At 65.0% G+C, this 23537-nt stretch overlaps 1 protein-coding gene across 1 annotated transcript in view; it reads left to right on the top strand.

Annotated features, from left to right (window-relative positions):
- Positions 1 to 1056: 1056 nt before the first annotated feature.
- The window catches only part of MYBPC2 (myosin binding protein C2), a gene marked incomplete at its 5' end in the record, with an annotated part of 28432 nt that continues 5951 nt past the window's right edge, over positions 1057 to 23537 (top strand). The window contains 19 exon segments of the mRNA XM_069778051.1: positions 1057 to 1091; positions 1093 to 1190; positions 3107 to 3176; positions 3178 to 3233; positions 3338 to 3442; positions 4561 to 4702; positions 4704 to 4728; positions 5220 to 5385; positions 6548 to 6629; positions 6631 to 6655; positions 7706 to 7735; positions 7828 to 7967; positions 17695 to 17854; positions 17942 to 18046; positions 19195 to 19383; positions 20441 to 20575; positions 21516 to 21683; positions 21820 to 21908; positions 22972 to 23164. Of these exon segments, the coding sequence (XP_069634152.1) occupies positions 1057 to 1091; positions 1093 to 1190; positions 3107 to 3176; positions 3178 to 3233; positions 3338 to 3442; positions 4561 to 4702; positions 4704 to 4728; positions 5220 to 5385; positions 6548 to 6629; positions 6631 to 6655; positions 7706 to 7735; positions 7828 to 7967; positions 17695 to 17854; positions 17942 to 18046; positions 19195 to 19383; positions 20441 to 20575; positions 21516 to 21683; positions 21820 to 21908; positions 22972 to 23164 (2013 nt within the window).

Genomic DNA, 23537 nt, shown 5'->3' on the forward strand with positions numbered 1-23537 from the left:
GATTTGGGGGATCTGTGGGGCTGGGGAAGGGGGATTTGGGGGGCTCTATGGGTGGGGAGGGGGGATGTGGGTCTGAGAAGGGGGATTTGGGGGGCTATGGGGGCCTGGGGAGGGTGGTGTGGGGCTGGGAAGGGGATTTGGGGATCTGTGGGGCTGGGGAAGGGGGGATTTGGGGGGCTCTATGGGTGGGGAGGGGGGATGTGGGTCTGAGAAGGGGGATTTGGGGGGCTATGGGGGGCTCGGAGGGTGGTGTGGGGCTGGGGAAGGGGGATTTGGGGGTCTCTGGGGGTGGGGAAAGGGGATTTGGGGGGCTACAGGGGGGCTGGGGAAGGGAGATTTGGGGGGCTCTGGGGGTGGGGAAGGGGATGTGGGGCTGGGGAAGGGGGATTTGGGGATCTGTGGGGTTGGGGAATGGGGATTTGGGGGGGCTCGGGTTGGGGAACGGGGATTTGGGGGGCTCTATGGGTGGGGAGGGGGGATGTGGGTCTGAGAAGGGGGATTTGGGGGCTATGGGGGGCTGGGGAGGGTGGTGTGGGGCTGGAGAAGGGAGATGTGGGGATCTGTGGGGCTGGGGAACGGGGATTTGGGGGCTCTATGGGTGGGGAGGGGGGGATGTGGGGCTGGGGAGGGGGATTTGGGGGGCTACAGGGGGGCTGGGGAAGGGGGATGTGGGGATCTATGGGGCTGGGGAAGGGGAACTTGGGGGGGCTCTGTAGGTGGGGAGGGGGGATGTGGGGATCTATGGGGCTGGGGAAGGGGAACTTGGGGGGGCTCTGTAGGTGGGGAGGGGGGATGTGGGTCTGAGAAAGGGGGATTTGGGGCTGAAAAATTGGGGGGGGCCACGGGGCCGAGAGCTCGGGGGGGGGGAACGGGACATGGGGACGCCGTGGGGACGACACCCCGGGGGGGGGCAACGGAACGCCGGAGGGCTGCAGGGCAGGGGACAAGCGGAGAGACTCTTGTTACGGGGCTGGGGTGGGGGGCCGTGGGGAGCTTAGGGGGGTCTCCTCGGACCCCTGTGCCCCCCCCCGACCCCTGTGGCCCCCCCCCCCAAAGCCTTCATCCGCAAGCTGGACCCCGCGTACCAGGTGGAACAAGGGGAATAAGATCCGGCTGATGGTGGAGCTCAGCCACCCCGACCTGCCCCTCAAGTGGTACAAGAACGGGCAGCAACTCAAGCCCAGCAACAAGTGAGGGGGCCTGGGGGGGGGGATTTGGGGGGCTTGGGGGGGGGCGGGAGGATGGTATGGGGGGGGTTGGGGTCTCTAGGGGGCTGGAGAGGGAGGGTTGAGGGGGTTATGGGGGGTCTTTGGGGGGTTTGGAGGGGGGTATGGGGGGTTAGGGGCGTCTTTGGGGGGTTGGAGGGGGGTATGGGGGGTTAGGGGGGTCTTTGGGGGGTTGGAGGGGGTATGGGGGGGCTATGGGGGTCTTTGGGGTGGTGGAGGGGGGCTGGAGGGGGTTATGGGGAGGTTATGGGGGTCTTTGGGGGGTTGGAGAGCGGTATGGGGGGGTTATGGGGGTCTTTGGGGGGTTTGGAGGGGGGTATGGGGGGGTTATGGGGGTCTTTGGGGGGGTTTGGAGAGTGGTATGGGGGGGTTATGGGGGTCTTTGGGGGGTTTGGAGGGGGGTATGGGGGGGTTATGGGGTCTTTGGGGGGGGTTTGGAGGGGGTATGGGGGGGCTATGGGGGTCTTTGGGGGGTTGGAGGGGGGTATGGGGGGGGCTATGGGGTCTTTGGGGGGTTGGAGGGGGGGTATGGGGGGGTTAGGGGGGTCTTTGGGGTGGTGGAGGGGGGCTTGAGGGGGTTATGGGGAAGTTATGGGGGTCTTTGGGGGGTTGGAGGGCGGTATGGGGGGGTTAGGGGGGTCTTTGGGGGGTTTGGAGGGGGGTATGGGGGGGTTATGGGGGTCTTTGGGGGGTTTGGAGGGGGTATGGGGGGGTTATGGGGGTCTTTGGGGGGGTTGGAGGGGGGTATGGGGGGGCTATGGGGGTCTTTGGGGGGTTGGAGGGGGGTATGGGGGGGTTAGGGGGGGTCTTTGGGGTGGTGGAGGGGGGCTTGAGGGGGTTATGGGGAAGTTATGGGGGTCTTTGGGGGTTGGAGGGCGGTATGGGGGGGTTAGGGGGGTCTTTGGGGGGTTTGGAGGGGGGTATGGGGGGTTATGGGGGTCTTTGGGGGGGTTTGGAGGGGGTATGGGGGGGTTATGGGGGTCTTTGGGGGGTTGGAGGGGGGTATGGGGGGGCTATGGGGGTCTTTGGGGGGTTGGAGGGGGGTATGGGGGGGTTAGGGGGGTCTTTGGGGTGGTGGAGGGGTGCTTGAGGGGTTATGGGGAAGTTATGGGGGTCTTTGGGGGGTTGGAGGGCGGTATGGGGGGGTCTTTAGGGGGTTGGAGGGGCGTAATGGGGGGGTTGTGGGGGTCTTTGGGGGGCTGGAGGGGGTTATTGGGGGATTATGGGGGTCTTTGGGGGGCTGGAGGAGGGGGTTTGGGGGGTTATGGGGGTCTTTGGGGGGCTGGAAGAGGGGTGTTGGGGGGGTTTGGGGGGTTGGAGGGGGGTATGGGGGGTTATGGGGGTCTTTAGGGGGCTGGAGGAGGGGTTTTGGGGGGGTTATGGGGGTCTTTGGGGGGTTGGAGGGGGGCTGGAGGGGGTTATGGGGGGCTTTGGGGGACTGGATGAGGGGTTTTTTGGGGGGTATAGGGAGGTTTGGGGGAGTTTCGGGGGGTTGGAGGAGGGTATGGGGGAGTCTTTGGGGGGTTGGAGGGGGGGCTAGAGGGGGTTATGGGGGTCTTTGGGGGGGGTATGGGGGGGTTATAAGGGTCTTTGGGGGCTGGAGGGGGTTATGGGGGTCTTTGGGGGGGCCGGAGAGGGACTGAGGGTGGCGTTGGGGGGTTACGTGGGTCTTGGGGGGGCTGGAGGGAGTACGGGGGGGGGGGTGGTCTCTGGGGGGCAGGAGGGAGACGACCCCCCCCCATGAGGGTTCCCCCCCCCCCCCAGCCCTCATGCTGCGTCCCCATGTCCCCCCCACACCCCGGTGTCCCCCCCACGTCCCCCCACTAATCCGGTGCGCGTGTCCCCCCCCCACAACGCGTGTGTGTGTGTCCCCCCCCCAGGTACGTCTTCGAGAACGTGGGGCTGAAGCGCATCCTCACCATCCACAAGTGCTCCTTGGCCGACGACGCCCGCCTACGAGTGTCGGGTCAACGACGAGAAGTGCTTTCACCGAAGTCTTCGTCAAGGGTCAGCGCTTGGGTGGGGGGGTCCGGCGGGGGGGACGGGATGGTCCCCGTGACCCCCCCCACACCCATATCTATGTCTGTGTCGTGTTCCGTCCCCCCCCAGAGCCCCCCCGTTACCATCGACAAGGGGCTGGACGACCAGCAGGTCGTTGTGGGTGACCGGGTGGTGCTGGAGGCCGAGGTCTCGGAGGAAGGCGCCCAAGTCATGTGGTAAGGTGGTCGTGGTGTCCGTCCGTCCGTCCCCGCCGTTGCGTGTCCGTGGGCTCCGTCAGGTGTCCAGCCTCGCAGTCTGGGGGTCTGCGTCCGTCCCTGTTGTCACGTGTCCATGTCCACCATCCCGTGACCATCCCCGCCATCCTACGTCCATCCTCACCATCCTATGTCCATCCCCACCACCACATGTCGATCCCCACCATCCCGTGTCCGTCTCCACCATCCCGTGTCCATCACCGCCATCCTGTGTCCATCCTCACCATCCTATGTCCATCCCTACCACCACATGTCCGTCACCACCATCCTGTGTCCATCTCCACCATCCCGTGTCCATTCCCCACCATCCCATGTTTATCCCCACCATTCTGTCCATCCCCACCATCCCATGTCCATCCCAACCATCCCATGTCCATCCCCACCACCACGTGTCCATCCCCACCACCATGTGTCCATCTCCACCATCCATATCCATCTCCACCACCACGTGTCCATCTCTACCATCCCATGTCCATCTCCACCATCCCATGTCCATCCCCACCATCCCGTGTCCATCCCCACCATCCCATGTCATCCCCACCATCCCGTGTCCATCTCCACCACCACGTCCATCTCCACCACATTTCCATCTCCACCATCCCATGTCCATCTCCACCATCCCATGTCCATCCCCACCATCCCGTGTCCATCCCCACTGTCCCGTGTCCATCACTGCCATCCTGTGTCCATCCCCACCATCCCATGTCCATCCCCACCACATGTCCGATCTCTACCATCCCATGTCCATCTCCACAACCACGTGTCCATCTCCACCACCACGTGTCCATCTCTACCATCCCGTGTCCAATCCCCACCATCCATGTCCATCCCCACTACCACATGTCCATCTCTACCATCCCATGTCCATCCCCACCATCCTGTGCCCAACCCCACCATCCCATGTCCATCCCCACCATCCCATGTCCAACTCCACCATCCCGTGTCCATCTCCACCACCACATCTCCATCTCCACCATCCCGTGTCCAACTCCACCATCCCGTGTCCATTCCAACCATCCTGTGTCCATCCCCTCCATCCCCACCACCACGTGCCCATGCCGTGTCCGTGCCACCACCAGGACGAAGGACGGGGTGGAGCTCACCCGGGAGGAGACCTTCAAGTACCGCTTCAAGAAGGACGGCAAGAAGCACTACCTCATCATCAACGAGGCCACCAAGGAGGACACGGGGCGCTACAAGATCATGACCAACGGGGGCGAGAGGCGAGGCCGAGGTCATCGTGGAAGGTAGGTGTCCCTGGCGGGGGGGGTGTCTCTCAAGGTCCTGGGTGGGTCCCAGGGGTGCTGAGGGGTCTCCAGGAGATCTAGGAGATGTTTGGAGGGTGTTTGGAATCCCAGGAGACCCATGGGAGCGGTCCCCCAGCTGTCTGGAGGATTCCTGGGGGGGGGTCCCAGGTGTTGTCCAGGGGGGTATCCAGAGCATCCCAGGTGTGATGGAGATGTCCAGGAGATCCTTGGGTGGTCCTGGGGGGGTCCTGGAGGTCCCGGGGATTCCCTGAGGAGGCCCAGGGGTGACAGGGAGGTCCTGGGGGGGTCCCTGTGGGGTGTCCTGGAGGTCCCAGGGGATGCCTGGAGTGGGTCTCAGGGGGTTTCCAGGAGGTGCTGAGGACATCCAGGAGGTCCCAGTGGTTCCCAGGGGATGCCCGGAGGATCTCGGAGGGTTCCCAGGGATGCAAGAGCATCCGGGGGGGGGTCTCCCAACCCTGTGTCCCCCCCAGAGAAGCAGCTGGAGGTGCTGCAGGACATAGCGGACCTGACGGTGCAGGCGTCGGAGCAGGCCGTCTTCAAGTGCGAGGTGTCGGACGAGAAGGTGACGGGGCGCTGGTTCAAGAACGGGGTGGAGGTGCGCCCCAGCAAGCGCATCCACATCTCCCACACCGGCAGGTGGGTGTGCGAGGAACATGTCCCCCTCCCCCAAAAAAAGGGAGGCTGGGGGGGTGGAGGCACCCATGGGGGGGCTTGGAGGGAGTTGGAGCCACCCATGGGAGTCTTAATAGGGTTGGAGACACCCATGGGGGTCTTGGAGGGGGATTGGAGACACCTGTGGGGGTCTCAGGAGGGTTGGAGGCACCCATGGGGGTCTTGGAGGGGTTGGAGATGCCCATGAGGAGCTGAGATGTGGATTACCAGCCACCCATGGGGGTCTTGGAGGGGTTGGAGACACCCATGGGTGTCTCAGGAAGGTTGGAGACACCCATGGGGGTCTTGGAGAGGTTGGAGACACCCATGGGAGTCTTGGAGGGGGATTGGAGGCACCCATGGGGGTCTTGGAGAGGTTGGAGACACCCATGGGGGTCTTGGAGGGGGGATTGGAGGCACCCATGGGGGTCTTGGAGAGGTTGGAGCCACCCATGCGGTTGTTGGAGGGATTGGAGGCACCCATGGGGGTCTTGGAGGGCTTGGAGCCACCCATGGGGGTCTCAAGAGGGTTGGAGGCACCCATGGGGGTCTTGGAGGGGCTGGAGGACACCTGTGGGGGTCTTGGAGGGGGATTGGAGGCACCCATGGGGGGTCTTGGAGGGGTTGAATACACCCATGGGGGTCTCAGGAGGGTTGGAGGCACCCATGGGGGTCTTGGAGAGGTTGAAGACACCTGTGTGGGTCTCAGGAGGGTTGGAGCCACCCAAGGGCATCTTGGAGAGGTTGGAGACACCCGTGGGGGTCTTGGAGGGGTTGGAGCCACCCATGGGGGTCTCAGGAGGGTTGGAGGACCACCCATGGGGGTCTTGGAGAGGTAGGAGACACCCATGGGGGTCTTGGAGGGGTTGGAGCCAACCATGGGGGTCTCAAGAGGGTTGGAGGCACCCATGAGGGTCTTGGTGGGGGACTGGAGGCACCCATGGGGGTCTCAGGGTGTCTGAAGCCACCCAAGAGGAGCATGGACCCCCACGGGTGTCTTGGGGGGATTGAGGCCACCCATGGGGATCACGCCCCCCCCCCAGGCCATATGGGAGGACCGCAGCCCCCCAGGGCCATGGTGGGGGGGTTGCTGCTGCCCCCCTGGTGCTGTGGCCCCCCCCAACTGTCCCTGTCCCCCCCCCCCCAGGATCCACAAGCTGGTGATCGATGACGTGCGCCCCGAGGATGAGGGGGACTACACCTTCGTCCCCGACGGCTACGCGCTCTCCACTCTCTGCCAAGCTCAACTTCCTCGGTGGGGGCGCTGGGGGGGGCACTTGTGGGGCTGGGGGGGTCCACTTGTGGGGCTGGGGGGACACAAGCCCCTGGGGGACACTTGTGGGGCTGGGGGGGACACTTGTGGGGCTGAGGGGGTTCACTTGTGGGGCTGGGGGGGGACACAAGCCCCTGGGGGACACTTGTAGGGCTGGGGGGGGTCACTTTTGGGGCTGGGGGGACACAAGCCCCTTGGGGACACTTGTGGGGCTGGGGGGGGTTCACTTGTGGGGCTGGGGGGACACAAGCCCCTTGGGGACACTTGTGGGGGCTGAGGGGGTTCACTTGTGGGGGCTGGGGGGACACAAGCCCCTGGGGGACACTTGTGGGGCTGAGGGGGGTTCACTTGTGGGGCTGGGGGGACACAAGCCCCTTGGGGACACTTGTGGGGCTGGGGGGGTTCACTTGTGGGGCTGGGGGGACACAAGCCCCTGGGGGACACTTGTAGGGCTGGGGGGGGTCACTTTTGGGGCTGGGGGGGACACAAGCCCCTTGGGGACACTTGTGGGGCTGGGGGGGGTTCACTTGTGGGGCTGGGGGGGACACAAGCCCCTTGGGGACACTTGTGGGGCTGGGGGGGGTTCACTTGTGGGGCTGGGGGGACACAAGCCCCTGGGGGACACTTGTGGGGCTGGGGGGACACTTGTGGGGCTGAGGGGGTTCACTTGTGGGGCTGGGGGGGACACAAGCCCCTTGGGGACACTTGTGGGGCTGGGGGGGGTTCACTTGTGGGGCTGGGGGGACACTTGTGGGGCTGGGAGGGGTTCACTTGGTGGGGCTGGGGGGACACAAGCACCTTGGGGACACTTGTGGGGCTGGGGGGACACGGGTGCCTTGGGGACACTTGGGGGGGGCTCAGGGTGACATTTAGGGACACTCGGGGGGGTTTGGGGACCCCCCACAGCTTGGGGGGGGGGTGTCACACTTTGGGGACACTGTCGTCACTGGGGGGGGGGTCTTGGGTGCCATTTGGGGACACGCCCCGCCCCCCCCCCCCCCCCATTAACACCTTTCCTCCCCACACCCACAGAGATCAAGGTGGAGTATGTCCCCAAGCAAGGTAAGGGGGGGGGGGGGGAGCAGAGGTGGGGGGTGTGGGGACATTTTGGGGGGGGGGGTGACAGGGTGCCAGCGCCATGTCCCCCCCCCCAGAGCCCCCCAAGATCCACCTGGACTGCTCGGGGAAGTCGTCGGAGAACATCCTCGTGGTGGTGGCGGGGAACAAGCTGCGCCTCGACGTCCCCATCTCGGGCGAGCCGGCCCCCACCGTCACCTGGATGAAGGGTGATGAGGTGACACGCGTGTCACACACACACACACACACACACACACGTGTCCCCATCTTGGGGGGTTGGGGTTCCCATGTCCCCCCCGTGTCCTCCTCCTTGGGGGGGGGTCCCGTGTCCCCCAGCCCCAGGGCTGCCCCGTGTCCACCCGTGACGCATCCCTGCGCCCTCCCCTGTACCTGTGGCCCCACGCATGTGTCCCCGTGTCCCCGTGACACCTCCCCATGTCCCCGCGTCCCCGCAACCCCCCTGACACCTCCCCACGCCCCCATGACACGTCCCCCATGTCCCACGGACCCCACGACACCTCATGTCCCCATGTCCCTGTACGTGTCCCCATGTCCCCGTATGCTCCTGCCCCCATAACACGCCTCCATGTCCCCATGTCCCCGTGCCCCCGTGTCCCCATGACACGTTCCTGTGTCCCCACGACCCCCTGACACCTCCCCGTGTCCCCACGTCCCCATGTCCCCATGACATCTCCCCATGTCCCCATGTCCCCATGTCCCCTGGACCCCAGGACACCTCATGTCCCCCATGTCCCTGTACACGTTCCCATGTCCCCGTATGCTCCTGCCCCTGTAACACCCCCCCGTGTCCCCATGTCCCCACGTCCCCATGTCCCCATGTCACCTCCCCATGTCCCCGCAACCCCCTGACACCTCCCCGTGTCCCCATGACACATCCCCATGTCATGTCATGTCCCCTGGACCCCATGACACCTCCCCGTGTCCCCATGTCCCCATGACACCTCCCTGTGTCCCCATGTCCCCATGCCCCACAGACCCCATGACACCTCATGTCCCCCATGTCACCTCCCCATGTCCCCATGACACCTCCCCGTGTCCCCATGACACGTCCCCCTGTCCCCTGGACCCCACGACACCTCATGTCCCCATGTCCCCATGTCCCCCTGACACCTCCCCGTGTCCCCATGACACGTCCCCCTGTCCCCTGGACCCCACGACACCTCATGTCCCCATGTCCCTGTACACGTTCCCATGTCCCCGTATGCTCCTGCCCCTGTAACAGCCCCCATGTCCTCGTGTCCCCATGTCTCCATGACACATCCCCATGTCCCCATGGTCCCCATGACACGTCCCCATGTCCCCATGTCCCCATGACATGTCCCCACGTCCCCATGTCCCCGCGACCCCCTGACACCTCCCCATGTCCCCATGTCCCCATGACATCTCCCTCTGTCCCCATGCCCCACGGACCCCACGACACCTCATGTCCCCATGTCACCTCCCCATGTCCCCCTGACACCTCCCCGTGTCCCCATGACACGTCCCCCTGTCCCCTGGACCCCACGACACCTCATGTCCCCATGTCCCTGTACACGTTCCCATGTCCCCATATGCTCCTGCCCCTGTAACACCCCCCCGTGTCCCCGTGTCCCCACATCCCCATGTCCCCATGTCACCTCCCCCATGTCCCCCTGACACCTCCCCGTGTCCCCATGACACGTCCCCCTGTCCCCTGGACCCCACGACACCTCATGTCCCCATGTCCCTGTACACGTTCCCATGTCCCCGTATGCTCCTGCCCCTGTAACAGCCCCCATGTCCTCGTGTCCCCATGTCTCCATGACACGTCCCCATGTCCCCATGTCCCCATGACACCTCATGTCCCCCTGACACCTCCCCATGTCCCCATGTCCCCATGACATCTCCCTCTGTCCCCATGCCCCACGGACCCCACGACACCTCATGTCCCCATGTCACCTCCCCATGTCCCCCTGACACCTCCCCGTGTCCCCATGACACGTCCCCCTGTCCCCTGGACCCCACGACACCTCATGTCCCCATGTCCCTGTACACGTTCCCATGTCCCCGTATGCTCCTGCCCCTGTAACAGCCCCCATGTCCTCGTGTCCCCATGTCTCCATGACACATCCCCATGTCCCCATGTCCCCATGACACCTCATGTCCCCATGACACGTCCCCATGTCCCCATGTCCCCATGACATGTCCCCACGTCCCCATGTCCCCGGCGACCCCCTGACACCTCCCCATGTCCCCATGTCCCCATGACATCTCCCTCTGTCCCCATGCCCCACGGACCCCACGACACCTCATGCCCCCATGTCACCTCCCCATGTCCCCCTGACACCTCCCCGTGTCCCCATGACATGTCCCCACGACATGTCCCCACGCCCCCATGACATGTCCCCCTGTCCCCTGGACCCCAGGACACCTCATGTCCCCATGTCCCTGTACACATTCCCATGTCCCCGTATGCTCCTGCCCCTGTAACACCCCCCCGTGTCCCCATGTCCCCACGTCCCCATGTCCCCATGTCACCTCCCCATGTCCCCGCAACCCCCTGACACCTCCCCGTGTCCCCATGACACATCCCCATGTCATGTCATGTCCCCTGGACCCCATGACACCTCCCCGTGTCCCCATGTCCCCATGACACCTCCCTGTGTCCCCATGTCCCCATGCCCCACAGACCCCATGACACCTCATGTCCCCATGTCACCTCCCCATGTCCCCATGTCCCCATGACACCTCCCCGTGTCCCCATGACACGTCCCCCTGTCCCCTGGACCCCACGACACCTCATGTCCCCATGTCCCCATGTCCCCCTGACACCTCCCCGTGTCCCCATGACACGTCCCCCTGTCCCCTGGACCCCACGACACCTCATGTCCCCATGTCCCTGTACACGTTCCCATGTCCCCGTATGCTCCTGCCCCTGTAACAGCCCCCATGTCCTCGTGTCCCCATGTCTCCATGACACATCCCCATGTCCCCATGTCCCCATGACACCTCATGTCCCCATGACACGTCCCCATGTCCCCATGTCCCCATGACATGTCCCCACGTCCCCATGTCCCCGCGACCCCCTGACACCTCCCCATGTCCCCATGTCCCCATGACATCTCCCTCTGTCCCCATGCCCCACGGACCCCACGACACCTCATGTCCCCATGTCACCTCCCCATGTCCCCCTGACACCTCCCCGTGTCCCCATGACATGTCCCCACGACATGTCCCCACGCCCCCATGACATGTCCCCCTGTCCCCTGGACCCCAGGACACCTCATGTCCCCATGTCCCTGTACACATTCCCATGTCCCCGTATGCTCCTGCCCCTGTAACACCCCCCCGTGTCCCCATGTCCCCACGTCCCCATGTCCCCATGTCACCTCCCCATGTCCCCGCAACCCCCTGACACCTCCCCGTGTCCCCATGACACATCCCCATGTCATGTCATGTCCCCTGGACCCCATGACACCTCCCCGTGTCCCCATGTCCCCATGACACCTCCCTGTGTCCCCATGTCCCCATGCCCCACAGACCCCATGACACCTCATGTCCCCATGTCACCTCCCCATGTCCCCATGTCCCCATGACACCTCCCCGTGTCCCCATGACACGTCCCCCTGTCCCCTGGACCCCACGACACCTCATGTCCCCATGTCCCCATGTCCCCCTGACACCTCCCCGTGTCCCCATGACACGTCCCCCTGTCCCCTGGACCCCACGACACCTCATGTCCCCATGTCCCTGTACACGTTCCCATGTCCCCGTATGCTCCTGCCCCTGTAACAGCCCCCATGTCCTCGTGTCCCCATGTCTCCATGACACATCCCCATGTCCCCATGTCCCCATGACACGTCCCCATGTCCCCATGTCCCCATGACATGTCCCCACGTCCCCATGTCCCCGCGACCCCCTGACACCTCCCCATGTCCCCATGTCCCCATGACATCTCCCTCTGTCCCCATGCCCCACGGACCCCACGACACCTCATGTCCCCATGTCACCTCCCCATGTCCCCCTGACACCTCCCCGTGTCCCCATGACACGTCCCCCTGTCCCCTGGACCCCACGACACCTCATGTCCCCATGTCCCTGTACACGTTCCCATGTCCCCATATGCTCCTGCCCCTGTAACACCCCCCCGTGTCCCCGTGTCCCCACATCCCCATGTCCCCATGTCACCTCCCCATGTCCCCCTGACACCTCCCCGTGTCCCCATGACACGTCCCCCTGTCCCCTGGACCCCACGACACCTCATGTCCCCATGTCCCTGTACACGTTCCCATGTCCCCGTATGCTCCTGCCCCTGTAACAGCCCCCATGTCCTCGTGTCCCCATGTCTCCATGACACATCCCCATGTCCCCATGTCCCCATGACACCTCATGTCCCCATGACACGTCCCCATGTCCCCATGTCCCCATGACATGTCCCCACGTCCCCATGTCCCCGCGACCCCCTGACACCTCCCCATGTCCCCATGTCCCCATGACATCTCCCTCTGTCCCCATGCCCCACGGACCCCACGACACCTCATGTCCCCATGTCACCTCCCCATGTCCCCCTGACACCTCCCCGTGTCCCCATGACATGTCCCCACGACATGTCCCCACGCCCCCATGACATGTCCCCCTGTCCCCTGGACCCCAGGACACCTCATGTCCCCATGTCCCTGTACACATTCCCATGTCCCCGTATGCTCCTGCCCCTGTAACACCCCCCCGTGTCCCCATGTCCCCACGTCCCCATGTCCCCATGTCACCTCCCCATGTCCCCGCAACCCCCTGACACCTCCCCGTGTCCCCATGACACATCCCCATGTCATGTCATGTCCCCTGGACCCCATGACACCTCCCCGTGTCCCCATGTCCCCATGACACCTCCCTGTGTCCCCATGTCCCCATGCCCCACAGACCCCATGACACCTCATGTCCCCATGTCACCTCCCCATGTCCCCATGTCCCCATGACACCTCCCCGTGTCCCCATGACACGTCCCCCTGTCCCCTGGACCCCACGACACCTCATGTCCCCATGTCCCCATGTCCCCCTGACACCTCCCCGTGTCCCCATGACACGTCCCCCTGTCCCCTGGACCCCACGACACCTCATGTCCCCATGTCCCTGTACACGTTCCCATGTCCCCGTATGCTCCTGCCCCTGTAACAGCCCCCATGTCCTCGTGTCCCCATGTCTCCATGACACATCCCCATGTCCCCATGTCCCCATGACACCTCATGTCCCCATGACACGTCCCCATGTCCCCATGTCCCCATGACATGTCCCCACGTCCCCATGTCCCCGCGACCCCCTGACACCTCCCCATGTCCCCATGTCCCCATGACATCTCCCTCTGTCCCCATGCCCCACGGACCCCACGACACCTCATGTCCCCATGTCACCTCCCCATGTCCCCCTGACACCTCCCCGTGTCCCCATGACACGTCCCCCTGTCCCCTGGACCCCACGACACCTCATGTCCCCATGTCCCTGTACACGTTCCCATGTCCCCGTATGCTCCTGCCCCTGTAACAGCCCCCATGTCCTCGTGTCCCCATGTCTCCATGACACATCCCCATGTCCCCATGTCCCCATGACACCTCATGTCCCCATGACACGTCCCCATGTCCCCATGTCCCCATGACATGTCCCCACGTCCCCATGTCCCCGCGACCCCCTGACACCTCCCCATGTCCCCATGTCCCCATGACATCTCCCTCTGTCCCCATGCCCCACGGACCCCACGACACCTCATGTCCCCATGTCACCTCCCCATGTCCCCCTGACACCTCCCCGTGTCCCCATGACATGTCCCCACGACATGTCCCCACGCCCCCATGACATGTCCCCCTGTCCCCTGGACCCCAGGACACCTCATGTCCCCATGTCCCTGTACACATTCCCATGTCCCCGTATGCTCCTGCCCCTGTAACACCCCCCCGTGTCCCCATGTCCCCACGTCCCCATGTCCCCATGTCACCTCCCCATGTCCCCGCAACCCCCTGACACCTCCCCGTGTCCCCATGACACATCCCCATGTCATGTCATGTCCCCTGGACCCCATGACACCTCCCCGTGTCCCCATGTCCCCATGACACCTCCCTGTGTCCCCATGTCCCCATGCCCCACAGACCCCATGACACCTCATGTCCCCATGTCACCTCCCCATGTCCCCATGTCCCCATGACACCTCCCCGTGTCCCCATGACACGTCCCCCTGTCCCCTGGACCCCACGACACCTCATGTCCCCATGTCCCCATGTCCCCCTGACACCTCCCCGTGTCCCCATGACACGTCCCCCTGTCCCCTGGACCCCACGACACCTCATGTCCCCATGTCCCTGTACACGTTCCCATGTCCCCGTATGCTCCTGCCCCTGTAACAGCCCCCATGTCCTCGTGTCCCCATGTCTCCATGACACATCCCCATGTCCCCATGTCCCCATGACACGTCCCCATGTCCCCATGTCCCCATGACATGTCCCCACGTCCCCATGTCCCCGCGACCCCCTGACACCTCCCCATGTCCCCATGTCCCCATGACATCTCCCTCTGTCCCCATGCCCCACGGACCCCACGACACCTCATGTCCCCATGTCACCTCCCCATGTCCCCCTGACACCTCCCCGTGTCCCCATGACACGTCCCCCTGTCCCCTGGACCCCACGACACCTCATGTCCCCATGTCCCTGTACACGTTCCCATGTCCCCATATGCTCCTGCCCCTGTAACACCCCCCCGTGTCCCCGTGTCCCCACATCCCCATGTCCCCATGTCACCTCCCCATGTCCCCCTGACACCTCCCCGTGTCCCCATGACACGTCCCCCTGTCCCCTGGACCCCACGACACCTCATGTCCCCATGTCCCTGTACACGTTCCCATGTCCCCGTATGCTCCTGCCCCTGTAACAGCCCCCATGTCCTCGTGTCCCCATGTCTCCATGACACATCCCCATGTCCCCATGTCCCCATGACACCTCATGTCCCCATGACACGTCCCCATGTCCCCATGTCCCCATGACATGTCCCCACGTCCCCATGTCCCCGCGACCCCCTGACACCTCCCCATGTCCCCATGTCCCCATGACATCTCCCTCTGTCCCCATGCCCCACGGACCCCACGACACCTCATGTCCCCATGTCACCTCCCCATGTCCCCCTGACACCTCCCCGTGTCCCCATGACACGTCCCCCTGTCCCCTGGACCCCACGACACCTCATGTCCCCATGTCCCTGTACACGTTCCCATGTCCCCGTATGCTCCTGCCCCTGTAACAGCCCCCATGTCCTCGTGTCCCCATGTCTCCATGACACATCCCCATGTCCCCATGTCCCCATGACACCTCATGTCCCCATGACACGTCCCCATGTCCCCATGTCCCCATGACATGTCCCCATGTCCCCATGTCCCCGCGACCCCCTGACACCTCCCCATGTCCCCATGTCCCCATGACATCTCCCTCTGTCCCCATGCCCCACGGACCCCACGACACCTCATGTCCCCATGTCACCTCCCCATGTCCCCCTGACACCTCCCCGTGTCCCCATGACATGTCCCCACGACATGTCCCCACGCCCCCATGACATGTCCCCCTGTCCCCTGGACCCCAGGACACCTCATGTCCCCATGTCCCTGTACACATTCCCATGTCCCCGTATGCTCCTGCCCCTGTAACACCCCCCCGTGTCCCCATGTCCCCACGTCCCCATGTCCCCATGTCACCTCCCCATGTCCCCGCAACCCCCTGACACCTCCCCGTGTCCCCATGACACATCCCCATGTCATGTCATGTCCCCTGGACCCCATGACACCTCCCCGTGTCCCCATGTCCCCATGACACCTCCCTGTGTCCCCATGTCCCCATGCCCCACAGACCCCATGACACCTCATGTCCCCATGTCACCTCCCCATGTCCCCATGTCCCCATGACACCTCCCCGTGTCCCCATGACACGTCCCCCTGTCCCCTGGACCCCACGACACCTCATGTCCCCATGTCCCCATGTCCCCCTGACACCTCCCCGTGTCCCCATGACACGTCCCCCTGTCCCCTGGACCCCACGACACCTCATGTCCCCATGTCCCTGTACACGTTCCCATGTCCCCGTATGCTCCTGCCCCTGTAACAGCCCCCATGTCCTCGTGTCCCCATGTCTCCATGACACATCCCCATGTCCCCATGTCCCCATGACACCTCATGTCCCCATGACACGTCCCCATGTCCCCATGTCCCCATGACATGTCCCCACGTCCCCATGTCCCCGCGACCCCCTGACACCTCCCCATGTCCCCATGTCCCCATGACATCTCCCTCTGTCCCCATGCCCCACGGACCCCACGACACCTCATGTCCCCATGTCACCTCCCCATGTCCCGCTGACACCTCCCCGTGTCCCCATGACATGTCCCCACGACATGTCCCCACGCCCCCATGACATGTCCCCCTGTCCCCTGGACCCCAGGACACCTCATGTCCCCATGTCCCTGTACACATTCCCATGTCCCCGTATGCTCCTGCCCCTGTAACACCCCCCCGTGTCCCCATGTCCCCACGTCCCCATGTCCCCATGTCACCTCCCCATGTCCCCGCAACCCCCTGACACCTCCCCGTGTCCCCATGACACATCCCCATGTCATGTCATGTCCCCTGGACCCCATGACACCTCCCCGTGTCCCCATGTCCCCATGACACCTCCCTGTGTCCCCATGTCCCCATGCCCCACAGACCCCATGACACCTCATGTCCCCATGTCACCTCCCCATGTCCCCATGTCCCCATGACACCTCCCCGTGTCCCCATGACACGTCCCCCTGTCCCCTGGACCCCACGACACCTCATGTCCCCATGTCCCCATGTCCCCCTGACACCTCCCCGTGTCCCCATGACACGTCCCCCTGTCCCCTGGACCCCACGACACCTCATGTCCCCATGTCCCTGTACACGTTCCCATGTCCCCGTATGCTCCTGCCCCTGTAACAGCCCCCATGTCCTCGTGTCCCCATGTCTCCATGACACATCCCCATGTCCCCATGTCCCCATGACACCTCATGTCCCCATGACACGTCCCCATGTCCCCATGTCCCCATGACATGTCCCCACGTCCCCATGTCCCCGCGACCCCCTGACACCTCCCCATGTCCCCATGTCCCCATGACATCTCCCTCTGTCCCCATGCCCCACGGACCCCACGACACCTCATGTCCCCATGTCACCTCCCCATGTCCCCCTGACACCTCCCCGTGTCCCCATGACACGTCCCCCTGTCCCCTGGACCCCACGACACCTCATGTCCCCATGTCCCTGTACACGTTCCCATGTCCCCGTATGCTCCTGCCCCTGTAACAGCCCCCATGTCCTCGTGTCCCCATGTCTCCATGACACATCCCCATGTCCCCATGTCCCCATGACACCTCATGTCCCCATGACACGTCCCCATGTCCCCATGTCCCCATGACATGTCCCCACGTCCCCATGTCCCCGCGACCCCCTGACACCTCCCCATGTCCCCATGTCCCCATGACATCTCCCTCTGTCCCCATGCCCCACGGACCCCACGACACCTCATGTCCCCATGTCACCTCCCCATGTCCCCCTGACACCTCCCCGTGTCCCCATGACACGTCCCCCTGTCCCCTGGACCCCACGACACCTCATGTCCCCATGTCCCTGTACACGTTCCCATGTCCCCGTATGCTCCTGCCCCTGTAACAGCCCCCATGTCCTCGTGTCCCCATGTCTCCATGACACATCCCCATGTCCCCATGTCCCCAGGACACCTCATGTCCCCATGTCCCTGTACACGTTCCCATGTCCCCATATGCTCCTGCCCCTGTAACACCCCCCCGTGTCCCCGTGTCCCCATGACACGTCCCCGTGTCCCCGTGTCCCCATGACACCTCATGTCCCCATGACACGTCCCCATGTCCCTGCGACCCCCTGACACCTCCCCACGTCCCCCCAGTTATTTTCGGTGCGGGAGGGTCGCGCCCGCCTGGAGGAGCAGAAGGAGCTGAGCAGCTTCATCATCGAGAGCGCCGAGCGCGGGGACGAAGCTCGTTACACCATCCGGGTAACGAACCCCATGGGGGAGGACACGGCCACCATCCTCATCAAGGTGGTCGGTAAGGAGGGGACGAGGGGACACGGGGGTGACGGGGACACGTGTGTGTGTCCCCCGTGCCAGCGTGTGTCCCCGCGTGTCCCCGCAGACGTGCCGGACCCCCCCGAGGCCGTGCGCATCACCTCGGTGGGGGAGGACTGGGCCGTGCTGACCTGGGACCCCCCCAAATACGACGGGGGACAGCCCGTCACCGGTGAGTGCCACGCGTGCCCTGCCTGCACGCGTGCTCTGCCTGCACGTGTGCCCTGCCTGCACCAATCCTGCCTGCACCAATCCTGCCTGCACACGTGCCCTGCCTGCACCAATCCTGCCTGTGCTGGTCCTGCCTGCACCAGTCTTGCCTGCACGCGTGCGCTGCCTGCACCGGTCCTGCCTGCAGCGGTTCTGCCTGCGCTGGTCCTGCCTGCATGTGTGCCCTGCCTGCGCCAGTACTGCCTGCGCTGGTCCTGCCTGCACATGTGCCCTGCCTGCGCCAGTACTGCCTGCGCTGGTCCTGCCTGCACATGTGCCCTGCCTGCGCCAGTACTGCCTGCGCCAGTCCTGCCTGCACCAGTCCTGCCTGCACATGTGCCCTGCCTGCACCGGTCCTGCCTGCGCCGGTCTTGCCTGCAGCGGTTCTGCCTGCACCGGTCTTGCCTACATGTGTGCCCTGCCTGTGCCAGTCCCATCTGCATGTGTGCGCTGCCTGCACTGATCCTGCCTGCACCAGTCTTGCCTGCACTGGTCCTGCCTGCACGTGTGCCCTGCCTGCACGTGTGCCTTGCCTGCACCGGTCCTGCCTGCACACGTGCCCTGCCTACACCGGTCCTGCCTGGACATGTGCCCTGCCTGCACATGTGCCTTGCCTGCACGGGTCCTGCCTGCACCGGTCCTGCCTGCACATGTGCCTTGCCTGCACAGGTCCCTGCCCACGCATGTCCCAGCCCACGCGTGTGTCCCCCTGCCCACCCTGTCGCTGCCTCTCCCCGCTCACGTGTATCCCTGCCCACCCCTGCCCGCCCCTGCCCGTGTGTGCCCCCCAGCCCACACATGCCCCTGCCCACGCATGTCCCTCACCCACACATGTCCCAGCCCACGCGTGTCCCCCCACCTGCCCCATTACTGCCTCTCCCCGCTCACATGTGCCCCCTGCCCACACGTGCTCCCGGCCCACAAGTGCCCCTGCCCACGCGTGTCCCTGCCCAAGCATGTCCCTCACCCACACATGTCCCAGCCCACGTGTGTCCCCCCACCTGCCCCATTACTGCCTCTCCCCGCTCACATGTGCCCCCTGCCCACGTGTGCCCCTGCCCACGCGTGTCCCTGCCCACGCGTGCCCCTGCCCACGCGTGCTCCCCGCAGGGTACCTGATGGAGAGGAAGAAGAAGGGCTCCATGCGCTGGGTGAAGCTGAACTTCGACGTGTACCCCGAGACCACCTACGAGTCCACGCGGATGATCGAGGGGATGCTCTACGAGATGAGGGTCTTCGCCGTCAACGCCATCGGCGTCTCCCAGCCCAGCCACAACACCCAGCCCTTCATGCCCATCGGTGGGGTGGGGGGGTCCTGGGGGGGAGGAGAGGGGGTTTTAGGGGTGGTGAGAGGGGGTTTGAGGGGGTCCTGGAGGCGTCTGGAGGGGGTCTTGGAGGGATCTGGGGGAGGAGAGGGGGTTTGGGGGGGTCCTGGAGGGGTCTGGGGGAGGCAAGAGGGGGTTTGGGGGATCTTGGGGGGGTCTTAGAGAGGTCTGGAGAAGGAGAGAGGGGGTTTGGGGGGTCCTGGAGGTGTCTGGAGGGGGTCTTGGAGGGGTCTGGGAGAGGAGAGGGGGTTTGGGGGGGTCCTGGAGGGGTCTGGGGGAGGCAAGAGGGGGTTTGGGGGATCTTGGGGGGGTCTTAGAGAGGTCTGGAGGAGGAGAGAGGGGGGTTTGGGGGGTCCTGGAGGCGTCAGGGGTGGTCTTGGAGGGGTCTGGGGGAGGAGAGGGGGTTTGGGGGGGTCCTGGAGGGGTCTGGGGGAGGCAAGAGGGGGTTTGGGGGATCTTGGGGGGGTCTTAGAGAGGTCTGGAGGAGGAGAGAGGGGGTTTGGGGGGTCCTGGAGGGGGTCTTGGAGGGGTCTGGGAACGGAGAGGGGGTTTGGGGGGGTCCTGGAGGGGTCTGGGGGAGGCAAGAGGGGGTTTGGGGGATCTTGGGGGGGTCTTAGAGAGGTCTGGAGGAGGAGAGAGGGGGTTTGGGGGGTCCTGGAGGCGTCAGGGGTGGTCTTGGAGGGGTCTGGGGGAGGAGAGGGGATTTGGGGGAACAGAGAGGGGGTCTGGGGGGTCCTGGGGGGTCTGGGAGAGGCAAGAGGGGTTTGGGGGGATCCTGGGGGGGGTCTTAGAGAGGTCTAGGGGAGCAGAGAGGGGGTTTGGGGGGGATCCTGGAGGGGTCTGGGGGGTCCTGGAAGGGTCTTAGGGGGGATGAGAGGGGGTCTGGGGGTCCTGGAAGGGTCTGGGGGAGCAGAGAGGGGCTTTGGGGGATTCTGGGAGGGGTCTGAGGTGGGGGGGTCCCTTAGGGGCTCTGGGTCTGCGGGTGGGGGTGCAGCGGGTGACGTTGGGGTGCCCCCCCCCCCCCCCGCCAGCCCCCACGAGCGAGCCCACCCACCTGATGCTGGAGGACGTCACCGACACCACGGCCACCCTCAAGTGGCGGCCCCCCGAGCGGATGGGGGCGGGGGGCATCGACGGCTACCTGGTGGAGTACTGCCGCGAGGGCTGTGAGTGGGGCACCCCACGGAAGGGGGGGGACGACACCCTGACCCACGGCGGAGGTTTTGGGGGGGGGGGGCTCTGCCTTGTGTTGCTGCCCCCATCCGGCCCCCGTAACCTGGACCCCAATCCTGCCCTAGACCCCTCCTGCCCCATAGCGCTGCCCCGGTGACCCCTAACCCCGCATCACCCCAACTCCTTGCCCCCCAACCTCCTGCCCCCTAACCTCAATCCCCCCCCAACCCTGTGCCCCCCAACCTTCACCCCGCAACCCCATAACCCCTTGTGCCCCAACCCTCACCCCCAACCCCACGACCCCTTGCTCCCCGATCCCATATCCCCAACCCTGCGACCCCCAAAATCTCACCCCTAACCCCATGCCCCCAACCCCATGCCCCCCCTGCCCCCCAACCCCATATCCCCAACCCTGCGACCCCCAAAATCTCACCCCCAACCCCATATCCCCAACCCCATGCCCCCAACCCTTGCCCCCACGCCCCATTGCCCCCCAAACCCTTTCCCCCCAACCCCATGCCTCCCAACCCTCACCCCCAACCCCTTTGCCCCCCAACCCCGTGCCCCATTGCCCCCAAACCCTTGCCCCCAACCCCATTGCTCCCCAACCCCCTACCGCTCCCACCCCATGCCCCATTGCCCCCCAACCTTTGTCCCCTTACCCCATATCACCCCTGCCGCATGCCCCATTGCCCCCCAACCCTCACCCCCCCAACCCCTTGCCCCCCAACCCCACTGCCCCTGACCCCATGCCCCATTTCCCCCCCGACCCTCACCCCCAACCCCATGCCCCCTTGCTCCCCAACCCCATACCACCCCCAACCCCACGCCCCCCAACCCTTTCCCCCAACCCCATACCCCCCAACGCCCCGTAACCCCAAAAACCCGCCTGCCCCCCAACTTCTCCCCCCGCCCGCCGCCCCCCCATACCAGCGGACGAGTGGATCCCGGCCAACACGGAGCTGGTGGAGCGCTGCGGTTTCACGGTGCGGGGGCTACCCACGGGGGAGAAGCTGCTTTTCCGCGTCATCGGGGTCAACATCGCCGGCAAGAGCCCCCCGGCTACGCTGGCCCAGCCCGTCACCATCCGTGAAATCGTGGGTGGGTGGCTGTGGGGCGGAGAAATGGGGGGGGGGGTGAGAGGTGTGGGGCAGCCCCCCCAGGGCTTTCCTCCGCCCCACGGTTCCTCTCTATTTGCTTGTGTGTATGTGTGTGTGTGTGTCCCCCTCTCCGGCAGAGCGCCCCAAAATCCGGCTGCCCCGGCAGCTGCGGCAGACTTACGTCAGGAAGGTGGGAGAGCAGGTCAACCTCGTCATCCCCTTCCAGGTGAGGGGCTTGGAGGGGGGGGCTGCCCCACGGCGGCGGGCCCCACGGTGCTATAGGGCAGGGTCACAGCCCCGTAGCCCCACAGGGGGAACTCATGGCCCCACGGTGCTATAGGGGAAGGTCACAGCCCCGTAGCACCATAGGGTAAACTTACAGCCCCATGGTGCTATAGGGGGAAGCCAGCAGCCCCACAGTGCTATAGGGAGAACTCACAGCCCCACAGTGCTATAGGGGATCCAGCAGCCCCATAGCCCCATAGGAAGAACTCACAGCCCCACGGCACTATAGGGGGCAGCCGGCAGCCCCATAGCCCCATAGGAAGAACTCACAGCCCCACGGCACTATAGGGGGCAGCCGGCAGCCCCATGGTGCTATAGGGGCAGGTCGCAGCCCCATAGCACCAGAGGGTAAACTCACAGCCCCATGGTGCTATAGGGGCAGCTGGCAGCCCCATAGCCCCATAGGAAGAACTCACAGCCCCACGGCACTATAGGGGGAAGCCGGCAGCCCAATGGTGCTATAGGGGAAGGTCACAGCCCCATAGCACCAGAGGGTAAACTCACAGCCCCATGGTGCTATAGGGGCAGCTGGCAGCCCCATAGCCCCATAGGGAGAACTCACAGCCCCATGGTGCTATAGGGGGAAGCCGGCAGCCCCACAGTGCTATAGGGAGAACTCACAGCCCCACAGTGCTATAGGGGATCCAGCAGCCCCATAGCCCCATAGGGAGAACTCACAGCCCCACAGTGCTATAGGGGATCCAGCAGCCCCACAGTGCTATAGGGAGAACTCACAGCCCCACAGTGCTATAGGGGATCCAGCAGCCCCATAGCCCCATAGGGGGAACTCACAGCCCCACAGCACTATAGGGGCAGCCATCAGCCCCACACTACTATAGGGAAAGCCACCAGTGCCGTAGTGCCATGGGGAGAACTCGCAGCCCCACAGCTCCACAGGGAGAACCCACAGCCCCACGGCACTACGGGGGCAGCCGCCAGCCCCACAGCGCTATAGGGCAGCCCCACAGCGCCACTGATGAGCCCCCCCGCTGACCTCTCCGTAGGGGAAGCCGCGTCCGCAGGTGATGTGGACGAAGGAGGGCCAGCCGCTGGGGGAGGACATCCACATCCGCAACTCCGACACGGACACCGTCTTCTTCATCCGGGCGGCCACGCGGAACCACTCGGGACCGTACCAGCTGCGCCTGCAGATCGAGAACATGGAGGACACGGCCACCCTGTGCCTCCGCATCATCGGTGGGCGCCGGCCGGGGCTGCGCTGCGAGCACTGGGTGTACTGGGAGCACTGGGAGCACGGGGAGGGGATGGGAGCGATACGATGGAGGAGTTGGGCCGGCATCGCTGGGTGCGAGGCAGGTTGGGAACGTGGAGGGCGTTCCCATTGCGGGTCGTCAATGGGCACTGGGAGCACTGGGATGGGCTGTACTGGGACTGGGTGTCCTGGGAGCACTGGGACTGGGTGTCTTGGGAGCACTGGAACTGGGAACACTGGGAGTACTGGGACGGAGGAGCTGGGCCGGCACAACTGGGTGCGAGGCAGATTGGGAACACAGAGGGCGTTCCCATTGCATGTCGTCAATGGGCACTGGGAGCACTGGGATGGGCTATA

The sequence above is a fragment of the Haliaeetus albicilla genome, unplaced genomic scaffold (assembly GCF_947461875.1).
Source record: "Haliaeetus albicilla unplaced genomic scaffold, bHalAlb1.1 scaffold_190, whole genome shotgun sequence".
Taxonomy (NCBI): domain Eukaryota; kingdom Metazoa; phylum Chordata; class Aves; order Accipitriformes; family Accipitridae; genus Haliaeetus; species Haliaeetus albicilla.